This window comes from Narcine bancroftii, chromosome 11 (assembly GCF_036971445.1).
Source record: "Narcine bancroftii isolate sNarBan1 chromosome 11, sNarBan1.hap1, whole genome shotgun sequence".
Classification (NCBI taxonomy): domain Eukaryota; kingdom Metazoa; phylum Chordata; class Chondrichthyes; order Torpediniformes; family Narcinidae; genus Narcine; species Narcine bancroftii.
In genome coordinates this window covers 65,850,805-65,875,225 of record NC_091479.1, presented here as the reverse complement: position 1 = coordinate 65,875,225, position 24,421 = coordinate 65,850,805, and the positions used below count along the sequence as shown (strand labels likewise).

Sequence of the window (24,421 nt, the reverse complement as noted above, 5' to 3'; positions counted from 1 at the left end):
CATTCCCATTGCATATAGGAAAATGTATGTTATACAAAACCCACCCTTACCTGCGCCTACCTGCTGAATCCTTTTTGTTCCTCGAATAAGGTGGCTGTTACTTAAAATTAACTCCTGCACCATCCATCACCTCACCTCCTGTTTGCCGAAACCTCTTGAACCAAAGCCTTTCCACTCTGACTCAGTCCGTTCTGATGATGAATCGTCCCTTTCAGTGGACCATTTTGACCATGTGAGCCGTTTAATATCTGAGTGCTTAATTTAAAAAAAAAACAGCGCGGTATAAGTCCATTCTAGCCCAATTTCACCCAATATGTTTTGGATGGTGCAAGGAAACTGGAGCAGCAGGCGGAATCTCCTAAATTTTTTTCTTAAATTCAGATTAACACCCAATTAACCTACACCACCAGTACGTTTTGAACAGTGTGAGGAAACCGGAGCCCCAGGGGGAGAGCCCATGCGGACACGGGGAGAATGTACAAACTCTTTACAGACAGCGCGGGATTCGAACCCCGATCCTGACTGCTGGCGCTGTAAAAGCGTTGCGCTAACCATGCCGCCTCCAAAAACCACAAGGTCAAGAAAACCCACCGAGGTCACAGGGAGAATGCACAAACCCCTAACGGGCTGCGGCGGATTCGAACCTGGGTTGCTGTATCTGTAAGAGCATGGTGCTAACTGCGACGCTGTCCGCACTGCTCTGTCTGAAGAGGTTTCTCCTGAATTCCATATTGGGCTTTATTAGTGGTCGTCTCCATTTCTATATAGACACAGTTTCTCTGCGTTTTCTGTGTCAGATCACACCTCAGGCTGTTCTTCACTGGAGGAAGCGATTGGGCCTAGCCCATCTTTTGTGATAAATGTTTCTGTTCAGATGTGTCAACTTCAGCAGCATAACCCCTCCCCACCTCCTGTTCACCCCCCACCCCCGTGCATTCAGCTGACCCCTTAAATTGTTTATACCAAATTAACCAAGTACGTTTGGCTACAGCAAGTAAGAATCTTAGTAGATGTGCACATTGTGAACGACAATAAACTCGCGATTTTTTAGTGGGACATGAAGCGTGAACTATAGACAACACTTTCCTTATTCTAATCTATCCTAGTTTCAAGGTATCATCCTCCAAGGCATGAGCTACGATATTCCAAATTTTGATCTCTTTCATCCAACAAATCCAACTCTGTGACTTCTGCTTTATGTAGCTTTAATTTGTTGATAAAACAAACTTCGCATTAAGACTTTCATAACGATGAAATACAAAGCATTTACTGTATAATAGGAATATAAAATGTATATAAGGAAGCTTTTAAAGAGATAAACAAACTTTAAAGAGATGCAAAACGATATTTAAAGAGACAAAACATTTAAAGAAAAATTTCTCGTGATCCCACTTCCTTCATATCTGGTTGAATAATGAGTTGGTCTGCGTGGATATTATGACATTTGGTAACTGCAAACAATAGCTCTCTTAAAGAGGCAGGCACAAAATTAACTAAAAGTTAAAAACACAAGGTTGTAACTTTCACCTGAACAAACCAATCTTGCCTGTAAAGATGGGCTAAAGAATTTGGATCTCTGCTTTTTGGAGTTTAGAAGAAGGAGGGAGTGATCTTATTCACACATAATGGGATAGGTTTCTGGTGGGTTCATCTCAAACAAGAACACATAGTTATAAACATGGAGGGGAGGGGCCATTCATTTTAAAACTGTGTTGGAATTTGGCTGGGTCACGGAGATAGGTAAGTTTTGAAACCAAAAAAAAAAGCGGAGTTGAAACTATGTGCAGCTGAGGCAGATCATGTGGAATGCAGATCATGTGGAATGCAGGGGCAGACGAGGGCCTGAATGACCTCTTCCTGGTCCTATTTTCTTGTGTTCTTGACACCTTTCTCCCTTTCTATATCCAAGGCTGTGTTTGCTTTGCAAAACTAATTTGACCAGAGTATGGCCACCTGGTGATCATCATTTGCCTCTTAATCTGATATTTCTTTTTTATTTTGAGATAATTGGAAGGGACATTTGTCACGTTAGCTGTTTTTTTTCTCCAACAGTAAAGGAGCTGTCATATTGCTTGTGGCAAGTGAACATTAGATTGCTTGACGAAAGGCTCAGGCCCAAAACGTTGGTCATATATCTTTGCCTCCTATGGATGCTGCAATTTTGTGTGTTTACTGCAATCACAGCATCTTCAGACGTTCTTGTTTCACTCCATTCGACTGCTCCACTGTGAAATCTCTTCAAGGGATGCCTACGCTGATGAAGATATCCTCTTTGAAGGGTGTTTCTGTGAGAGTCTGCACTCCCTGCTGCTCTGAAACTCTACGATCGTGTACTCACCCATACTTGTTTCCACAGCCGCATGGGCTTCCACACCTTGACAAAGGGCTCAAGCCTCCAATGGGCACTGCAGGACCTGTTGAGTTTCTCCAGGATTTCTGTTTATTTATTGGATGCCTGCAGTTGGTTCTGACAAAAGTAGATTTCGGGCTTCATTTTTGTCTTAATTCAGAGTAGCACAGAAATAAAAAGCCTCTCCCAAAAGTTCCCTCAGATTAAAATTGCTGATGCTATGTCTCGGGTGAATCAGCTTGCATCCAGCAGCTGAGCTGTCCAGTCCTCTCCAAAGCATGTAATCAACCCCTGATTATTCCAAATGTGTTCCCTTTTGCAGCTGATGCCTGGTGGGGCTGCCGATGTGATGTCAAACCATCGAGTGCCTCACCGCTTGGCAAGGTTCCTTGATGTGAAATTGTAACTCGTGCCTGACAGGACAGTGTCTGCGAGGTAATATTTCGTGAGAGATACTTCCTAACAAAGAACAGCAGTGTGATCATGGTTAGAGGTCAGATTCTTTGTAACTCAGAGAAGGGAGTCCAAGAATGTTGTGAAAACCAGCCAGCATCCTGCGATGGTTGCCTGATGAATCTATGAGACCTCCGTTGCAAGTTCCCTCATACTGGTCTACCTGGCCCCTTGTTAAATGCATAAAACCCTGACCCCTCATTAAGTACATTCTGTCTACACTGATTATAATTTCAGATGTCAAGTAATGAGATTTGCTGAACACACGTCAAACACTTGCAGCGTTCTTCCTCTCCATTATGAGTTGGAGGGAAATTATTGCCCCACGTAAGAATCTCATTCCACGCCCAGTGATTGCTTTATGCACCCCAACCTTGGTGCTTGCTTGACTGGATAAATTAACAGGGAACCAATTCTGCGAGTGGCGATCTGGATATATGCAACTGGCGTGACTTAAAGTGTTTCTGGATAATCAAGCACACTGAGCCTTGAGCAGGTAGTGATAGACAAGAAGTCCTCAATGGCACAGTGCATAGATGTCGCAAGAGGAGCCCAGGCGACTGCTGAGTCAGTTCAAGTCTGCTTCCTGCATGGGGACGTGCATTTAGAGAGCGCAGAACTCTCTTGTCCAACCACCTAATAGGATCGTTTGGGTGTTGCCCAGGTTGGCGACCAGTGCCGCCTCATCACTGCTGCCCTACCCTCCCAGGCTTGCTTGCCAGCCTTGTTGCAAAGGTTCGGACTGTGGCAAAAAGAGGCTACCTGGTGTTCGAGCCCCTGCAATCATTGATAGTTATTGGCCTTCTCCACCCCCAACCCCCCCCCCCCCACCCCCCTCCAAGCTGCACAGGAGCACAGTATCCATGAACGATGGCTATGAAGAGGATGGGCAAGTTGCTGGTCATTTTCCCAAGGTGGCCTGCTTTCCTTTTAACATCTGGATTGGGACCATTGCATTGGTGTAGTGTTCCGTTTTGCTATTTTGTGCCTTTCGTGTTCAGAGACTGAGGGAAGGTGAGGTGGGCTGGAGGTAAATGGGATGAGTTTCATAGGCAGTCATATCCCCTCGCCTTCCTCCCTCTCTCATTCTCCTTACCTCACCATCCTTTCTCACCTCACACCGTGCTCCTTTCCACCCTATTCTCTCCCTTCCACTCTCACTCCCCTTGTACTTTCCCTCCTCCACTCTCTCTCTCATCCACTCGCTCCCCTTTCTCTCTCCTTGACTCTCTTTCGCCCTGCTTTCTCCCCTCCCCTCTTCCCCTGCTGTCCTTCCACTCTCTCTCCCCCGCTCTCTCCACTGTCTCTCCACCCTAATCTTGTCCCCTACACTCTCTCCTCCATGCTCTCCCATCTGCTTTCTCCCATCCATTCTTCCCCTTCCCCTGCTCTCTCCCTCCACTCTTTCCCTCTCTCTCTCCTCTCTACACTCCTCTGACTCCTTCTCTCCCACTCCACTTTCTTAGCCTCCACTCTCTCCCTTTCACTCCTTCTCACCACTCTCTCTTCCTCCACTCTCATGCCTGCCCTCCACTCTCCCCTCCTCTCTCTGTCCTCTCGCCCCCTGCTCTCCCCCTGCACTCGCACTCTCCCCTCCACTCTTCCCACTCCTCTCTTCCCTCCACTCTCCCCTTGCTCTCTCCCCTCCACACTCTCCCCCTTGCTCTTTCCCCTCCACTCTCTCCCCCTTGCTCTCTCCCCTCCACTCTCTCTTCCTTGCTCTCTTCCACACTCTCCCTCCTCCTATTCTCACCACACTTTCTCCCCTGGTTTCTCCCCCAGTGTTCTCTCCCCTGTTCTTTCCCTCTCCACTGTCTCTCTCTCTGCTCCCTCACTCCTGCTCTGCCTCTCCCCAACCCCCCCTCCCCCCCCCCCCACACAAACACACGTCATCCTCATATATAGGTGTCAACCAATCTTGGAGGAGAAGGGGGAAACCCTTTGAATTGCTAGCAGACAGGACACCACCTTGGCACCCATTCGGCCAAATACAGTTCCCTCCATAATGTTTGGGACAAAGACATTTTTTCCCTTATTTTCCCCTATGCTCCACAGTTTTAAATTTGTAATCAAACAATTCACACATGATTAAAGTGCACATTCCAGATTTTATTCAGTGTTATTTCTATCATTTTTGGTTTAACCATGTAGAAATTACAGTACTTTTTTTTAATACATCATCTCCTCATTTCAGGGCACCATAATGTTAGGGATGTTTGGCTTCCATGTGTTTGTGAATACTCAATAATGTTTAATTGCGTCATTGGTGCTTGTTTTGAAGCTTTGGATCACCTTTGGAGTTTGTAGTCACCTACTTTTCAACATGAGGACCGGAGTTGTGCTAATGAAGGTCAAAGAAGCTATTATGAAGTTGCAAAACGAGAATAAAACAGTAAGAGACATTGCCCAAACCTTAGATGACCAAAATTAACAGTTTGGAACATCATTAAGAACAAGGCGTTCTGGTGAGCTCAGTAATTGCAAGGGACTGGTATTCCAAGGAAGATCTCCACTGCTGATGACGGAAGGATTCTCATCATAATGAAGATACCTGTCTGACAGATCAGAAGTACTCTTCAGGAGGCAGGTGTGGATGTGTAAATGATTACCGTCTGCAGAAGACTTCATGAACAGAAATACAAACTTGGCTGAATGGTGCACCAACAACACCCTTGACTCAATGTCACCAAAATTAAGGAGTTGACTTTTGGCTTCAGGACAGGAAAGCCAGAGGTGCACACAATCCAGTGGTCATTAGGGGGGGTCAGAGGTGGAGAGGGTGAGCAAATTTTAAGTTCTTGGGAGTCACTTTCTCAGAGGATCTTTCCTGGATCCAACACACGTGAAGGAATCACGTCAGCACCTCTACTTCTTCGGGAGTTTGGTATGATACTAGAAACCCTGGCAAATTTCCAGAGAGGTGTGGTGGAAAGTGTGCTGACCAGCTGCATCACGGTCTGGTATGGGGACACCAATGCCCCAGGGCTTAAGTCCTCCAAAAAGTAGTGGACGTAGCCTATGACATCACAGGCAAAACCCTGCCCACGATGGAGAACATCTACAGGGAACGCTGCCATCAGAGAGTAGCAGCAGTCATCAAGGATCCACACCAGTACCACCCAGTACTCATTGCTGCCATCAGGAAAGAGGTATCAGTGCCAAAAGACTCGCACCACCAGGTTCAGAACAGCTGCTCCCCCTCCACCATCATACTCCTCAATGACAAACTCAGAGACTCATTTAAGGAGTTTTACTTGTGCACTTTATTGATTCTTTTTTTTATTCTCTCTGGATTGCACAGTCAGTTTGTTTACATTTGTTATCTGTTTATATTTTGTAGTTTGTTCATATGTTTTTTGCTGTGTACAGTTTTTTTTGCCCTACCAACTCGCAGGAAAGAGATTCTCAGGGTTGTATGTGATGTCATTTATGTTTTCTGGCAGTAAATCTGAAATCTATGATGTCCAATTGTGAGAGCAAAGCTGCTTTAAGCAGCGGTGCTGCAGGAAGTCTCATGCTGGGATTGCTCAATGTATGTGGGCCAGTGTTGTAGCAGCAAGTGGAGCATTCCCTCCTCTCCCCTCCTCCCTCCCTTCGCCCCCACAAAACAGCAGAATTGACCCACTTACTTGTGGTGCTTTTCAATTTATTCAACAGATTGATTATTCCTTCCTAATTGCCTTTTTGCTGAAGAATTAGTCAATATTCCTTATTATTTTAACCAAGAGTAGCCAGCGGTTTTTACATGGCCACATGAATTCTCAGGGGTACAGATCCCATGCAGGCAGAAGATATTTAGTTGAATTTGGCATTATGCTCAGCGCAGACATCGTGGTCCAATGATACTGTTCCTGGACAATTCTGCGCTCTATTCAACCACATTGCAAGGTCTGGATTCACAGGGCAGCTAAGGGAGATGGGTTTCTTCCACCTGAGGAATATTAGTGAACAAAGTGGAACACACCCCAGCATTAACGTCACCATGACCGAAACTCACTCACTTTGTTAATTCAGGATTCAATTATACTTATACTGTCCAACTGCCTTGTTGGGAAGGATCCAGATCATTGATCCTGATGTCCAGAGAAAGTCTTGACACATCACCAGGAAACAACGTGAGGGTACCCTGCATGTGTGGATGCCTGCATATCTTTGGCAAGTGACCCAGCAATATGGCTTGTTCCTTTTGAACAGAGACCCTCGTTGACCTCCTTTACATTGGTGACAGGTATCAGCTTCAGGCTGGAGGGAAGCTGATCCATAAATGTGCTTTGCTGCAGCAGTCCCAATGACCCTCCAACTGAGATCTCTTTTCCGCCCACTTTCCTTCTATCTGTCAGCAACCTCCCTGCCTTCTGTCTGCTCGCTCCTTAAGGCACGGCCTGCCACCCCAACGTCAGGGAGTAACAGATCTTCCTGTGCCAGCAAAATCAAGGAGTTGGTTATTGATCTCCAGTCCACATCTACGGTGTTGAGGTGGAAATAGTTGACAGCTTCAGGTTCCTCAGGTTATACTTCTCCAGTGACTTGTCCTGCTCCACCCATATCGGTGCAATGGCCAAGAAAGCACACCAGCACGTCTACTTCTTAAGAAACCTGAGGAATGTTGGCGTGTCCTGCATCCCTTAACTACTTCTAAATTGAAATCATCCTGTCAGGGTACACCACTGTGTGGGATGGCTACTGCTGTGCCCAAGACCACAAGGAACTGCAGAAGGTTGTGAACATGACTCGTACCATCACACGTAACCCTCTCCCATCCATTGACATCATCTATAATTCCCACTGCCTTGGATAAACAGCCAACATATTAAAAGACTCATCCCATCCCAACCACAGTGTTCATCCCCCTACCCACCCCCCCAACTCAGGAAGAAGATTCATGTGTGAAATTGCACACCACCAGATTCAAGGACATTTCAAATCCACAGGGCCTGATGGGCTGCATCGCAGGGTGCTTAAAGAAGTTGCTATGGAAATTGTGGAGGCACTGGTCGACATTTTCCAAAGTTCCATAGATTCGGGGGAGGTCCCTGAGGATTGGAGAGTGGCTGATGTGGTGCCGATTTTTAAGAAGGGAGGGAGAGAGAAAACGGGAAATTATAGACCGGACAGCCTGACGTCAGTGGTGGGGAAGATATTGGAATCTATCATAAAAGGAGTAATAGCAGAACACTTAGGCAGAAATAATAATATAAGGGCTAGTCAGCATGGATTCCTTAAGGGTAAGTCATGCTTGATTAACCTTCTGGAATTTTTCGAGGATGTGACAAAGAGGGTGGACTTGGGAGAGCCAGTGGATGTGGTGTATTTGGACTTCCAGAAAGCCTTTGATCAGGTACCGCACGGGAGACTAGTGGGCAAGATCAGGGAGCATGGTATTGGAGGTAAGGTGCTGACATGGATAGGAAATTGGTTAAGAAATAGGAAACAAAGGGTTGGAGTAAGCGGGTCTTTTTCAGGATGGCAGGATGTAACGTGTGGAGTGCCGCAGGGATCGGTATTGGGTCCTCAGTTGTTTGTAATTTATGTAAATGATTTGGATGAGGGGATTATTAATAACATGAGCAAATTTGCAGATGACACTAAACTGGGTGGCGGTGTGGGGTGTGAGGAGGATGTCAGGAAAATGCAGAGGGACTTGGACAGGTTGGGGGAGTGGGCTGCTGAATGGAAGATGACGTTCAATGTGAACAAATGTGAGGTTATCCATTTTGGGGACAATAATAGGAAAGCTGAGTATTATTTAAATGGAGACAAGCTAGGGAGTGGGGAGATGCAAATGGATCTGGGTGTACTTGTTCATCGGTCACTGAAGGCTAACATGCCGGTTCAGAAAGCTGTGAAGAAGGCAAATGGCATGTTGGCTTTCATAAAGAGGGGATTGGAGAATAGGAAGAGAGACACCCTTCTGCAGTTGTACAGGGCCCTGGTGAGACCCCACCTGGAGTATTGCATCTAGGTCTGGTCTCCAATTTTGAGGAAGGACATACTAGCTATAGAGGGTGTGCAGCGCAGATTTACAAGGTTAGTTCCAGGGATGACGGGGTTGACATATGCTGAAAGGCTAGAAAAACTGGACTTGTATCCAATGGAGTTTAGAAGGATGAGGGGGGACATGATTGAGGTATACAAAATTATCAGGGGGATAGACAGGGTGAAGTCGGATTACTTGTTCCCAATGATGGGGGAGACGAGGACTAGAGGGCATAGTTTAAGAATACAGGGTAGGCCCTTTAAGACGGAGATGAGAAAACATTTTTTTACCCAGAGAAGTGTGAATCTGTGGAATGCTCTGCCACAGAGGGTGGTAGAGGCAGATTCGCTGATTATGTTCAAAAGAGAGTTAGATAAGACTCTAGTGGGCAAAGGAGTTAAGGGTTATGGGGATAAGGCTGGAAAGGGGTACTGATAGTAGTGATCAGCCATGATCTGTAAAATGGCGGTGCTGGCTCGACGGGTCGAAGGGCCTACTCCAGCTCCTATTGTCTATTGTCTATTGTCTATCAGCGATCGGACGTAACTCGATCGGGCATAAGTCAAGGTATATCAAGTGCCTTCATCTTCAGAGAATTCCAAGTGTCTTTTGATTGCTGTTGTGACCTTGGAGAAGGTGATTTGGCTCATTCAGTCTTTGGCATCTCTCAGTGCAACCCCATCAACATTACTCCCTCTCTTAACTCTGGACAGGCACTAACAACTCCAGCCCCCCCCACCCCACCCCCCACCCGCAAACCAATAAAGCATTTCATCATTCTAAGGGATTGCATTTGCGATTGTGTGGAACCCTAAGGTCAACCATAGTTCTCAAAGGTAACTCTAAATGGATCTAACTTCTTGCTGGTTACATGGTTCCTGCACCCTACTGGTTTTGATGTTGGCAGTCACTGTGAAGGCAGTAGCCGCTTTTTTCTATTGGAGATACCAAGGTAGCATCCTGGAACAAAAACCTTGATTTACGTTCCTGGCAAAGCTACAGAGACTCTCCTATCTCCTTGTAACATATTCTCTCTTACGTGGCCAGCAACCTCCCCACCCACCCCACCCCACCCCCCAATTTTCCCGAATTCCACCGACAGCAGGTGCAATTTACCACCACCGATGTAAGGAATCAACTTGCCCGTCCTTAGGATGTGGGAGGGAACCAGAGAATCTGGAGGAATCCCACATGACCTCAATGTGGAACATGCAAACTCCAAGTGGATGGCAGAGGAGGTTTGCCAGGTTGATTCTGGAAATGAAGGGGTTATCTTACAAGTAGAGCCTGATGCTAGACTCATTGGAGCTTAGAATGACCAGGGGGAGTGGGGGGTAACTTTATAGCAACGTATAAAACTGTGAAATTGTGAAACGAATCGATAAGATAGAAGCAGGAAGATTGTTGCCACTGTTAGATGAGACTAGAACTAAGGGGTATCACACCCAAGTTTCGAAGGAATACATTTAAGACAAAGATGACAAGAAAATGCTTCCCCATCAAGAATCGAATCTGTGGATTTATCTGCTCAAGGAAGCAGAAGATGCTGCCTTATTAAATATAGTTAAGTCACAAATGGATAGATTTTTGAAGAATAGGGGAATTAAGGGTTATGGGAAACAGGCAGGTAAGTGAAGCTGAGTCACGGCAAGATCTGACATGATTTAATTGAATGTTGGAGCAGACTTGGCAGGCCAGATGGCCGACTCCTGCTCCTATTTCTTGTTTTTAATTTAATTTAGAAATACAACTCAGCAATAGGCCCTTCCGGCCCACGAGCCTGTGCCACACAAATACACCAATTAACCTACCAACCCTGTACATTTTCAGAGGGTGGGAGGAAACCAGAGAGCCCGGAGGAAGCCCACGTGGACTCGGGGAGAGCGTACAAACTCCTTACAGACAGCATCGGTTAACGCTGCGCTTATGTTTATGTCAGGATCAAACATGGGTAACCTGAGATGTGGGGCAGCAGCACTCCCCAGCTGCCTTTACCGATTCTATGGAAGGGTGCGATGACCAAATTCTGCTACGATCCCTCCACACTTACACATTGGTGTATTGAACAAGAGTTTTGTATAGCAGAAAATGTGAAACAACAGTATCCTTAAAATTACAGCCCGGCAGTGCTTAATGGAAGAGTCATTGCCATTGTCTGCTTGATATAACATAAAATTGCTTTTCAATGGAGACCTTGCACATGAAGATTGTCAATTGGATTACAGCAGATGAAAATGTGAGGAATATGTCGTTTTCTAAAGCCCAATGGGTTTTTTAAATGTATTAATCAAATTTCATGCTTTTATCTGAGGTTTACTTCCTCTACTCATGTGTCATCTGTGGGAAAATGAATGCGTCAGGACAGCTTAATTGTTGTCCTGTGCTGCGATGAGACCGAATTGTAGCCATTTTCAGCCCTGGAGAAGACTATTATGGTCTTCTTGCTCAAGAGTTTCATCTGATCTCTTACTTTTACTCCAGCATTGATTTTCAGAAATGGTTGTTCCATTGTGCAGAAAAATACTGTGCTTAAACACGCAAATCTGCAGATGCACAGTACACAAAGGTGCTGGAGAAACTCCGCAGGTCACATAGGTCGGGAACGTGGAAAATTGAGTAGGCGCCAAACCAAAAGGTGGGAAGGGGGAGGAGCACAGACTAACAATGCATGTTGGTGGGAAGGTAGAAGAGAAGGACGCTGAAAAGTGATAGTGTTGTGTACTCATTAGTTTTGGAACATGTACTGTCTCACAACTATTTCCAGAAATTGATCCACTCCTTCTACAGGACACAATCCTATTCAACAGGTCATTGATCTGAACTGCTGGTCCCCACAGATACTGACTGACTTTTTGGGTATTTGCTTTGATCGCAAATCTCACTTCATCTCTTCACTGCTGTTGCACGTCCTAAACCCCTGAAGATCCCTCGGAACTACTAATTCTACATTGCGACCGTAGAATTTCACCATATATGCTGCACTGCCACGATTAAATTTGTCCAAATTGCACTAACCCATGTCCAGTATCATTAAACTAGAAAAGATTCACAGGAATGTTACTGGGACCAGAGGGCTTGAATTATAAGAAGAGGCGGGATAAGCTGAGAATTTTATTTCCTTGAAGAGTCAGAGGTCACCTTATAGATGAATATGAAATTGTGAGGGGTCAAATTTAAGGATAGTCTAAATCGGGGGGGGGGGGGGAGAGATGGGCATTTTTTGGTCACTGTTAAGGGGATCTTTCTGTGAGCAATGACTGAACTTCAGAAGTAATTCATCTGCTGAGATGCCATGAGCTTGTGAAAGGGGCTTTGGTAATTCAGATACTTTATGTCATTTCAAATGCTGAAATTAAATTTGGCACAGTGGTGTTGGCATTGTCAGTTCTCCATTCAGCTCAGGTACAAGCTCTCACTGAGACGCCGTCAAGGCCCCCCCCCCCCCCCACCCCCCACTTAAAACTTGCCGAATGGGACGCAGAAAACCTACCTATTTTGTAATGGGATTGGATCTGATTTGATGTACTGCAGCCTGTATAATGGGACTAAGTAGAAAATGGTTTGTAGCATTGGAAATTTGAACAGCACAATGGAAACTAATTTAATTTGAAGGAATTCTATCGAAAGGGAGCTAATGGAAACTGACGCACTATATTGAAATTCAATATACTGAAACATGATTTGGTTGCCTTGAATCAGGAGGAAAAATTTAAGACCAAAGTCAAAATTAATTGATTTTTTTTTGATTAGTCTTTGCTCAATGACAAATAACAGTTTTGACTGTTAGGACAACTTAGTTGTGGCTATCCAGTTCAATGAGGCACTTCTGTGAAGGACACCAGAGAACATTAATTTGCATGAAGGGTCTTATCAGTGCCATCTGAGGTTCAAAGGGAGATAACACTATCAAGGAACCATAGCTGCTGGACATCTGAATAAAAACGGAAAACACTGGAATCAATCAGCATGTACGAAGTGAGGAGCGGTTAATGGTCGAGGCACAGGACTCTCTGTCAGTTGATGCTGGAAACTGGAATCACTGTCAACACCTTTGATTCACAGACTGTGGAAGGTTGGCACCACATCCAATAAAACCATAAGACGTAGGAGCAGAAATAGGCCATTCAGCCTGTCGACGCTGCCCTGCCATTTAATCGAGAGCTGATCCATTTTCCCACTCATCCTCACTGCCTGGCCTTCTCCCCATAACCTTGATGCCAAGGATCCATCAATCTCTGCTTTATTAATATACCCATCGACCTGGCCTCCACAACTGCCGGTGGCAACAAATTCCACAGATTCACCACCCTCTGGTTAAATAAATGCCTCCACATTTCTATTCTCAGTGGACGCCCTTCAGTCTTGAAGTTGCGCCCTCTTCTCCTAGACTCTCCCACCATGGGAAACATATACTTTCCACATCTACTCTGTTGATGCCTTTCAACATTCCAAGTATTTCAATGAGATTCCCCCTCCTAACAGCCCAGGAGTGTCAAATAGTCCTCATAAATTAACCCTTTCATTCCCAGAATCCACCTCTGAACCCTCTCTAAATGGGAAGCCCAAAACTGCTCACAATACTCCAAGTGAGGTCCAGCCGGTGCCATTCCTGTGATTTCAGTTCCCAAAAACTAATGCCTCAACCTTTTAACGCACGCGGAAATCTATGGAAATTTGCGTTCACTGTGTTCAGGCTCTTAAAAAAAATTATATATTTTCTTTTTGCCAGGTGTTATCCTGCTACTGTTGGACAAGCTGAGGAAGATGAAGTGGGAGCAGATGTGGCGCCTGACAGCAGAACGGGAACTGATGAACATGTTGTCCACTTCATTGGCTGATCAGGTACATGCACTTGCTGGCATTAGCTCAATCCATGGCAGAAAACCTCCAGTACATTATTTTTATATGTAACTATGGAAACTTGATTACTCCGACTTTTCAACGTGTTGATTTTTTAGTTCCTTGCTACTTCATCTTAATTCAAGTGCTCTGGTCAATTGCTTCCACATTTCTAAATGGACATTTGCCCCTCTTTTTTTCACATCTCTCAAAGTCGCATGGCTGTGCCAATTGGTGACTGTGTGTTCCAAGTAACGCTAGTGTAGCAAAGGGCCACAGGTTGGAATATTCCTCATTACCATTGTGCAAGGTAGTGGGTCGATTGATACTTCCTTCTGGGAACATTGGGCGGCACAGTGATACAGCCAGTTAAGCTGCCTCGTAGCTCAGCAGTCCAGGTTTAATCCTGATCTCCGGTGGAGTTTTCATGCACATTCTGTGACCGTGTGGGTCTTCCCCTGGTTTCTTCCCACAGACTAAAGATGCAAAGGTTAAAAGGTGACATGCCCGCTGTAAGTTGCCCCGAGTGTGCAGGGTGAATAGTGGAATCTGAGGGGAAAGGAGGGTCGTTGTTGGGAACGTTGGAGAAGGACTCAGGCCTGAAATTACTTTACCTGCTCTGGATGCTGCAAGGCCTAATGAGTTCCTCCAGCAATCCTGTGCTTTTACTACAATTGCAGTCTCTGCTCCCTTTCGTGTTTCACTGAGTAAAATGGGAACAGTTCAAGATTTAACTGATTACAAAATAGCATTGCAGACCTGACTGGACTGTCTCCTCCTATCAATAAAAACAGAGGGGGGATGTATAACAAGAAGCAGCACAAGGTTTAGAGGAAGCACCAACCCCAACATATTGGACTGAGCAGCAGAATCAGAATCTATTGTTGTGAACAAGTCTTGAAATTCAGTGTTTGCAGCAGCGTCAGTGAGCAAATATTCATATTCTAACCATCTTACAACAATACTATATAAAAAAGGAGTAACAGGGCACAAAAAGTGGATCAGTGTCTTTGATTCATTGATTATTCAGGATCTGATGGCAGCGGGGAAGAAGCCGTCCTTGTGCCGCTGAGTGCACGTCATTAGACTCCTGTACCATTTCCCTGGTGATAGCAGAGTGAAGAGGGCATGGCCTGGGTGGTGGGGGTCTTTGAGGATAGAGGCTGCTTTTTTAAGACACCGCCTCTTGTAGTTGTCCTCAATGGAGTGAAGTCTGGAGCCTGTGATGTTGCAGGCCAAATTAGCAACCCTCTGGAGTTTATTCTTGTCCTGAGATTTGGCATCTCCAAACCAGGCAGTGACGCAAACCGGCCAGAATGCTCTCCACAGTACAGAAGTTGACGAGAGTTTTCAGTGACATACAGACCCTCCTCAAACAACTCACAAGGTATAGCCGCTGGCGAGCCTTCTTTGAGATTGCATCAACATGGAGGCTCCGGGATAGATCCTTGGAGATGTTGAAACCCAGGAATTTGAAGTTCTTGACCCTCTCCACTACTGAGCCCTCAATGAGGACTGGGTCGTGTTCCCCTGACTCCTTCCTGAAGTCCATAGTCATCTCCTTGATTTTCCTAACATTAACCGCAAAGTTGTTGATGTGACACCACTCAATGAGCTGATCGACCTCCCTCCTGTACGCTTCCTCATTGCCGTTTGTGATTCTGCCGACAACCGTGATGTCATCAGCAAACTTGTAGATGGCATTTGGAATTGTGCCTGGCCACACAGACATGGGTGTATAACGAGTAGAGCAGTGGGCTAAGCATGACTGGGGTGGGCCTGTGTTGACGATCAGTGGGGAGAAGCAGCGTATGTATGAGTTGCTGTTTTCGAGGTGACCCAGAGCTGAGTGGATAGCCAGCCATATTGCATCTGCCGTGAAGCGATTGTGACGATAGGTGAATTGCAGCGGGTCCAGATCTTTGCTTAGGTACGTGACCAGCCTCTCGAAGCAGAGCTACGACAGTAGTCCTTGAGGCAGCTCACGCTACTCTTCTTGGGTACTGGGATGGTCGATGCCCTTTTGAAGCCCTTGACGAGGACTCGAGCAGTCTTATTCAGTAGGAAGGAGACAGCTGCAGTCGTTCTGTTCGGTCTGAGGAACCAAAAGCAGGTGTACCAGTATCTGAAATGCAGTGCACATTCTTCGTCTGCCATAGTGGGAGCTGGTTGGCAACCACCACAATGAGATGATTTACTGAAGGTCAGAGAGAAATCACTGCGACTACACCAAAGTTGAGCTGCTCCGTGGTACCAGTGTAAAAGGATTATGAGAAATCGTAGCTTATTCACACATGGGCAGTTTGACAGGAAGACACTGAAGTGGAGAGTGGCTTTGTGGAGGCTCAGATTTATTAGCACAGTAAAGCAAAGGAGCTCAGAGCATGCTGCTGCTTCGACTGTGTTGGAGCAGAGGAGGAGAATTTTTAGTGGTGGCGTTATTGGAAAGCTGTTCATGCATTCTGAAAATAATCATGATGTCCAGGTGCACAAATCACTGCAAGTCAGCACACACAGATCCAAAGGGTAATCAATAAAGATCGCAGACCATTGGCCTTACTCAAGAGGGCTGCGGTACAGAGTGGAGGAGTCCGTGCTTCAGTTGTGAATTTCTGGTCAGGGAATGTCTGGATCACCCTGTTAATTTTTAGGCACCATTCACAAAATTCGCCTTGTTCCTCAGTTATGATCTTCTTTGGCTTGGCTTCGCGGACGAAGATTTATGGAGGGGGTAAATGTCCACGTCAGCTGCAGGCTTGTTTGTGGCTGACAAGTCCGATGCGGGACAGGCAGACACGGTTGCAGCGGTTGCAAGGGATTGTACCTATGTATCTTTTCTTCTTTGGCTTGGCTTCGCGGACGAAGATTTATGGAGGGGTAATGTCCACGTCAGCTGCAGGCTCGTTTGTGGCTGACAAGTCCGATGCGGGACAGGCAGACACGGTTGCAGCGGTTGCAGGTTATGATACAGAGTAATAAAAAGGTAAAACTAGGCAGGAATCTGCTATTTCTTTTGAGTCTGGGAGATGGTGTTGTATTAGATACGTGAGCTGTACGGACAGAATGATCAAGATTGAAGATCCCCTTTACCTCCTGCTCACACACAAAGTGTGTTGCCCTTTGTTCAGCCTGTCAAGGCACACACAGAGGTGCCCCTATCCAGACAAGGAAGAGAAGCGAAAGGGAGTCCCTTCAGAGACAGGGAGTGTCAATGGATCCTGCCACTTTTTCCAATGCCACTGCCTCCTGTTGACATCAGGCAGCCCATTTTCACACAAAAGGCGATGGAGGTCAGAAATCCCTTTCCTGATTGGGTGCAAGGTAGTGGGTCGATTGATACTTCCTTCTATTTGGCGGGCCCTTTGAGAAGAGGTATGGGGTGAAGGTACTGAGACACCGCCGGTCTTGCTGAAGGGTTCCAGCCTGAAACGTTAGCTGTTTCTTTTCTCCCACTGACATTGCAGGAGCACCTGTGGTCTCTTCATCGAGGTGAAGTGGCAAGGAGGTTAAAACAAAAAGTCATGGTAAACAAGGATTAATGCAACACACAAACATCCGGGAGAAACACAGCAGCACACTCAGCATCCATAGGAAGGAAAAGGCAGTCGTTGTTTCAAGCCCGAGCTCTTCACGGCCTCTTACTTCCTATGGAAGCTTCTCCAACATTTTTGGTGCTGCAATTGCAAATCATACTCTTTTTTTTTTCTGATTGACCGTTTGTACTACCTTCGGTGCTGAACAACTGATCATCGCATATTTTTTTGCTTGCTCCTTCTCTCCCGTCCTTCGTCCATAGCCAAGGGACAAGAATGCTCCAAAATGAGGCTGCTCAGGCCACAACATTGGGCCTGATTCTGAGACGGTCTCAGCGCAACCATAAAAAATGACTGAATTCAAAAATGAAATTCAAATTTGCAGGATGAATCACTTGATAACAGTGAAAGGGAGCCTGAGCAAAACACATTTTTCAGACCTTCCGTTTTGGGTATTTTCATGTTATCGCACCCACCCTCTTGATAACCCCCTTTTCCTCTTCCCCATAACGGGTGCCGCTGGATTATGAAGAGTGTTTAAATAGCTTGTGATGGCTGTGGATTTTCCTGCCTTTACAGATCTGAATTCCCTGAGATAACCAACGAGGGCATTCCCATAAGCATTCGCCCTTTGAAGTCCATGTGTGTTTGAAATAATAACCAGCCCCGGGTTAGGTGTCACTGAAAGGCTTTGCGATCAGTTGTAATAAAACACTCTTAGTTTGTAAAGTTGTACTCGGTACATTTGTTGCATCAGTCATTTGAAAGGTAACTCACCTTCTATTTTCTTTCAGCTCCAACTTCCGAGCATTATTGCCATGTGCATCTTTTTCCAATGTTCCTGCACGTTTGTCCCTGGTGGCCAAAGTGTACGGCAAAAAAATAATAAGGTCACATGCATGTTGGTTTTAAGCAAAAGAAATTCATGAACTTGGTAGTGTTGATAGCCTGTATAATTACATGCTCTGGGTTCATAATTGATGAAGGGCTCAAACCCGAAACGTCGGTTCTGTATCTTTAGCTTTGCTACATAAAAGACATGGTTTGACCTGCTGAGTTTCTCCAGTGTCGTTGGTTTTACTTCAACCGCGCTCCCTGCAGATTTTTGTGTTTTACTCCTCGAGATTGTTAACTGCCCCAAAAGTAGCAGTGATTTATGAAACCTGCAATATCAAGTTACCCATCTCCCATCAAGCCAGAAAGCATCTTTGATTTTCTGTAATCAGAGATAAGCCTCCCAGAAGGTTCAGCAATCCCAACTGAAAGATATTTCATAGATGCATGAATAAAACAGGAATTAATCTGGAAAAATGTGCAGAAAAGATTCACAAGAATGTTACTGAGACTGGTAGCCTTGAATTATCAGGGTAGGTTGGGTCTTTTCTCTCTGTAAGATTCGGTGGGGGTGTGGAGGGAACCTTATTGAAGTTTATAATATTAGCAGGGTCATAGATAAGGTAAACAGTAAGTCTTTTTCCCAGGAGAGGGGGCATCTAAAAATTAGAGGGAATAGACATAAAGGTGAGAGGGAAAAGATATAAAAGGAGCCTGAGGGGCACCTTCTTGACATGGAGGGCAATGTGGGTGTGGAGGTGGCAGCAATTGTTACGTTTAGACAGGTTCATGGACTGGGATAATTTGGGGATATGGGCCGAACACAGGCAGATGGGTCAGCATTGTCGTTGGACCAAGGGGCCTGTTTCCATACTGTAGAAACATGATGACAAAACCTCCAAAGATTGGAAGACCTTCGATATCTGTCTGCCGTTGTCCATATGAAAAATTATTGCCAGTCTTTTTCCTCCTCTTTGGGCTTATGTCCTGCATTCTGGCATGACCTGACCTCGGAGGTACAGTTTGGACTCTCTGCACCAGGGGTAATGACAGAGAATTAACTTCCAGAAGTATCTTCAAGCATTGCAGTCAAACGTTCTGGCTGAAGCTGTGGAGAACTTGATGCAGGATGTGAAAGGCAGCTGCATTATTAAAGGGAACAGAGGCATTCGTTGGGATGCTGGAGGAGGTGGTTGAGGCAGGTTCTATTACAAAGTTTAAGAATCGTTTGGACGGATACAGTGATTGTCTAGGTTTAGAGATATGTGGGCCAAATGCAAGTGGGTAGGCCTAGTGGGTGGGACATTTTGATCGACATGGGCAAGTTGGGCTGTGGCGATTGTTTCCACTTTCTATGTCTCGATGACTGCATTCAAACTTTTTTCTAAGACTGAAGGCCTTGTCCCCACAACAAAGGCTCAGTCTTCGTAGCAGTCAAGGCCACACAACTTCGCAGCTTCTGCTCGAAGGTTTGTTGTTGCTTGGCGATTTCCATATTGCAGCAATAGTCTCTCCATGATCCAATTAAAAATTGTGCACGGTGCTTTACTGTAGCAGCAGGTCCAGAGAGGCTGCTGCCACATCACCATCTTGGACCCTCTAATTCAGTGGTTCTCAACCTTTTTCTTTCCACTCACATCTCTCTAAGTATTCCCTATGCCATAGGTGCTCTGTGATTATTAGTAAGGGATTGCTTAAGGTGGTATGTGGGTGGAAAGAAAAAGTTTGAAACCCACTGTTTTAATCATGCCTCATTGACTCGTTATGTGCACGGTTTCAGAACTCCAAAGGAAATGGGCCAATGACAATTTTTCTCAAGCAAAATATTTCAGAAACAATTGGGTCTAGAGCAGTGGTTCTCAACCTTCCCTTCTAAGGTATCATATAGAATTGTCCAGTTAACATGTGAATGAGGTGAAATTTAAGAAAGAAATGCGATTAAACTTTTCTCTGAAGTATCTTAAATCATTGAAAATTTTTCCCCAAAGGGAAGTGTAAGCAGTTTTTGATTATTTTTAAGGCAGAATTAGACCGATTCTTGCTAAGCCTGGAGATAAAAGTTTAGCAGGAGATGGAAGGAATGTACAGATGAGGTTATCATCAATTCGGTTGTGATCATATTAACTGGTGATGGGGCTCAGTGGTTCATTCCTGCTCCTGTTAATATATTCACCAATGTTCTTTGCATATGGTTCAGGGATGATCCCCATCCAAGAGGCCACTTGAGGCCTTGTTTAGAAATCTTGCTGGAAACCCAGCACTTTGACCAATAGCCCACGCTATGAGGTGACCAGTTGGAATGTGAGCTCAGCTTTGCTGCATCAGTCTATATCTCACACAAGCAGGATGCTGTGCCGGAAGGGAAAACTTCAAGGGGTTTAAAGAACAGCTGAATGCAGCACTAGTCTTTGAAACACATGTAAGGGATAACACACACACAATCATACGACTCAGTGCAGCCAGTCACATCGGTTTCAACACTACCAATACCAGTAACTGCTTACACTCTTTTTCTTTCTTTGGCTTGGCTTCGCGGACGAAGATTTATGGAGGGGGTAAAAGTCCACGTCAGCTGCAGGCTCGTTTGTGGCTGACAAGTCCGATGCGGGACAGGCAGACACGGTTGCAGCGGCTGCAGGGGAAAATTGGTTGGGTGTTGGGTTTTTCCTCCTTTGCCTTTTGTCAGTGAGGTGGGCTCTGCTGTCTTCTTCAAAGGAGGTTGCTGCCCGCCAAACTGTGAGGCGCCAAGATGCACGGTTTGAGGCGTTATCAGCCCACTGGCGGTGGTCAATGTGGCAGGCACCAAGAGATTTCTTTAGGCAGTCCTTGTACCTTTTCTTTGGTGCATCTCTGTCACGGTGGCCAGTGGAGAGCTCGCCATATAACACGATCTTGGGAAGGCGATGGTCCTCCATTCTGGAGACGTGACCCACCCAGCGCAGCTGGATCTTCAGCCGCGTGGACTCTGCCATCTCGAGTACTTCGACGTTAGGGATGAAAGTGCTCCAATGGATGTTGAGGATGGAGCGGAGACAACGCTGGTGGAAACGTTCTAGGAGCCATAGGTGATGCCGGTAGAGGACCCATGATTCGGAGCCGAACAGGAGTGTGGGTATGACAACGGTTCTGTGTACGCTTATCTTTGTGAGGTTTTTCAGGTGGTTGTTTTTCCAGACTCTTTTGTGTAGTCTTCCAAAGGCGTTATTTGCCTTGGCGAGTCTGTTGTCTATTTCATTGTCGATCCTTGCATCCGATGAAATGGTGCAGCCGAAATAGGTAAACTGGTTGACCGTTTTGAGTTTTGTGTGCCCGATGGAGATGTGGGGGGGCTGGTAGTCATGGTGGGGAGCTGGCTGATGGAGGACCTCAGTTTTCTTCAGGCTGACTTCCAGGCCAAACATTTTGGCAGTTTCCGCAAAGCAGGACATCAAGCGCTGAAGAGCTGGCTCTGAATGGGCAACTAAAGCGGCATCGTCTGCAAAGAGTAGTTCACGGACAAGTTTCTCTTGTGTCTTGGTGTGAGCTTACAAGCACAGTAAAACCCAGTCACATCAGACTTAATACAACCAATATCAGCAACTGATACAGGCTTATTACAACCAATGACCACAATACGTTACCTGCCATTCCTTGTCTAACATGGGCACGGCTCAGATACTATCTACAACTACAACAGTATACAACAGCCCCGATCCCTATGTAGTGCACACCTTACCAACAACTCCTGCAGTGTTGTCCACAGCAGGGTTTGTCCCAGGGCCAAAGAGTAAAAGAGGCCGAGCTACTGCATATAGTGGACTTTATAGTACAGTAAGCTGGAGAGTCCAGCCCAGGTAATCACGAGGTGGTTAAAGGGGCCAGTGGTCATGTGTGCACTAATGAGTGAGCAGAGTCCAACCATGATTGACAGGTGATACGACTTCAAACTGGGTTCCAGACGGAGAGGCCGCATGACCTTCCACAATCCACACTCCTACCAGGTTCCAGACAGAGAGGCCACGTGACCCTGCACAATCCACATTCCCACCAGGTTCCAGACGGAGAGGTCACGTGATCCTCCACAATCCCCACTCCCACCAGGTTCCAGACGGAGAGGCCACGTGACTCTCCACAATCCCCACTCCCCACCAGGTTCCAGACGGAGAGGCCACGTGACTCTCCACAATCCCCACTCCCCACCGGGTTCCAGACGGAGAGGCCACGTGACCCTCCACAATCCACATCCACCAGGTTCCAGACAGAGGCCACATGACCCTCCACAATCCCACCAGGTTCCAGACGGAAAGGTCACATTACCTTCCACAATACTCGGGCCTTTCAGCCCACATTGATGATGATGGTCCTCGAGTACCCAAGCACTTGGTCTATCACCTTTTATTGCCTTGGAGATTCAAGTGCTTGTCTAGCCATTTTGTAACTGCTCTGAGAGACCCAGCCTTCACCACCCACACAGGCAGTGTGTTCGAGACACCATCCTCTGGCTAACATCCATTCCAAACTTCGTAGCCTTTCCCTAAATCTGTGTCCTCCAGCTGAGCTATGGGAGTGTTTCCAACCCTCTACCCCACCTTCTGCCCCTGCCGATCCTGACCACCTGCCTGTCGTAGCCCGTGTCGACGAGGGAAAGAGAAATCTGATTTACCCTTTAATTTTCAGAGGTCTGTCACTAAGTGCCTGATACCCGATGGAGTGAAGCCCTGCATCACTGAATGCATTATATGACCCTCCCATGCGCTGAGTTATTTTGGAGGCTATCAAATCAAATTGTGCAGTTATCACTACTCGTTACCAACCCTCTTCCCCACCAAGGGTGGTTTTTCCATCGCCACAGGGAGCAGAGAAATTAGGCTGCAAGGCTTGCAGCGGTTCATTAAATTTGCATATGTATGCTCTTAATGTTCTGGACTGAGGAAGAGAACAGGCTTCAGGCACTTCTGACACAGGAGGCATGAATCATCCACCATTCAGTGGTCCATCGATTGGGGGAGATGAAGAAAAAGAGCTCTCTGTGTTCTGAGTTGAGTTCATCTAAAATTCAAATATTTTATTCTTGTGACACCAGAAGTCTCTCTGAGGCAGAAAAAAACTGACTCACCCCTCAGAGTGCAGAGGCCTCCTTGAAGGCAAGACAGCAGGGGAGCGTGTGTTTCTTGAGAGCCGAGTGCTGTCGCACGGTGGCCGGGGTATCAATACTCACAGAGGGTGGTCTCAGAGAGAGAGAAAGAGAGAGAGAGGTGGAACAGACTCCTGTGTCGGAATGTTTTCCCTTTGGTGCCATGCAGGAGAAGGGGGTGTAACAGGAGGGATGATGTGAACTTAGCTGTCTGGGAGGGGGCTGAAGTAATGAGAAGCGGAGGAGAGTGACACACTGAAGGAGCAGTCTCACTGAAACAGAATATAATCACAGCTTGTACAGATGCTGCCTGTCAAGGCTCAGTGCCCATCTCAAGTGTGCTGGTTGAATTGCCACAGGAAGGGTATCATTGATCATGAAGATTGAGGATCAAAGATTTTTCAAGGTACCCTGCATCAGCAGTTACGGAAAGGTTCAGGAAATTGGGCTTGTAATATTTACCTGCATCTCAGCAGTAGTTGAGCATTGAGGTGACTTATTGGCTCTGAGCTCATTCTACATGTCTGGAAAACCACCAAAGTAAACTCTTTCTGTCTGTTTTGTCAAGCCGACGCAATTTCTGTCTCTTCTGCTCGCACTCACTTCTTCACATATTCTCCCTGACATGCATACTCTATCACACTCAGTATGTGCCACCTTAACTCCCACACTCTGTAAACCTCCTGTCACACTCACACACTGTCAGACTCACACTTGCTGTTCCACTCGCCCTCACTCTCACACATATTCTGTTCCACTGTCCCACACATTTACTCCCTTTCACGCCCATCTCGTGCATCCCTGCTCCCAATCAACCTTGCTCTCAATCAACCTTGCTCACTCCCTTCTCTTGTGTACTCACTCTCATGTGCGCTCCCCCTCGTGCGCTCTCCTCTCACAAGCACCCCTCCCCCCACACAGGCTCACCCATCCCATGATCCCCATGCACGCTCCTCCTCACGCACATCCCCCCCCAAATGCTCTCTCCCAAACAGGCACCCATTCCCACCCCGCACACCCTCTCTTCACATGATCCCCATGCCATGTCTCTTCAACCCCCCCCACACACGTTCCCCCAGATGCAACCTCCCCAATAAGCACCCATCCCCACCACGCACACCCCCTCCTTGCACGATCCCCATGCACACGCCCCTTCACCCCCTCACACACGTTCCCCCAGATGCTCCCTCCCCACCTTCTATCCCATACAACTCTCACTCTCTCTCACACTCATTCCCTTTCACACACTCTTTTTGTCTGACTATTTCCTCTGCCCAACCACCTTTTGGCCTCTCACTCTGCTACCTGTCACCCTCCCCACC

At 46.4% G+C, this 24,421-nt stretch overlaps 1 protein-coding gene across 4 annotated transcripts in view; it reads left to right on the top strand.

Moving 5' to 3' along the window:
• large1 (LARGE xylosyl- and glucuronyltransferase 1) overlaps positions 1 to 24,421 on the top strand; it is a 383,521-nt gene that overhangs the window by 255,165 nt on the left and 103,935 nt on the right. For all 4 annotated transcript variants that reach the window (XM_069903185.1, XM_069903181.1, XM_069903182.1 and 1 more), the window contains exon 8: positions 13,510 to 13,622. In XM_069903185.1, coding sequence (XP_069759286.1) covers positions 13,510 to 13,622 — 113 coding nt within the window. The remainder of the gene's footprint in view (positions 1 to 13,509; positions 13,623 to 24,421) is intronic.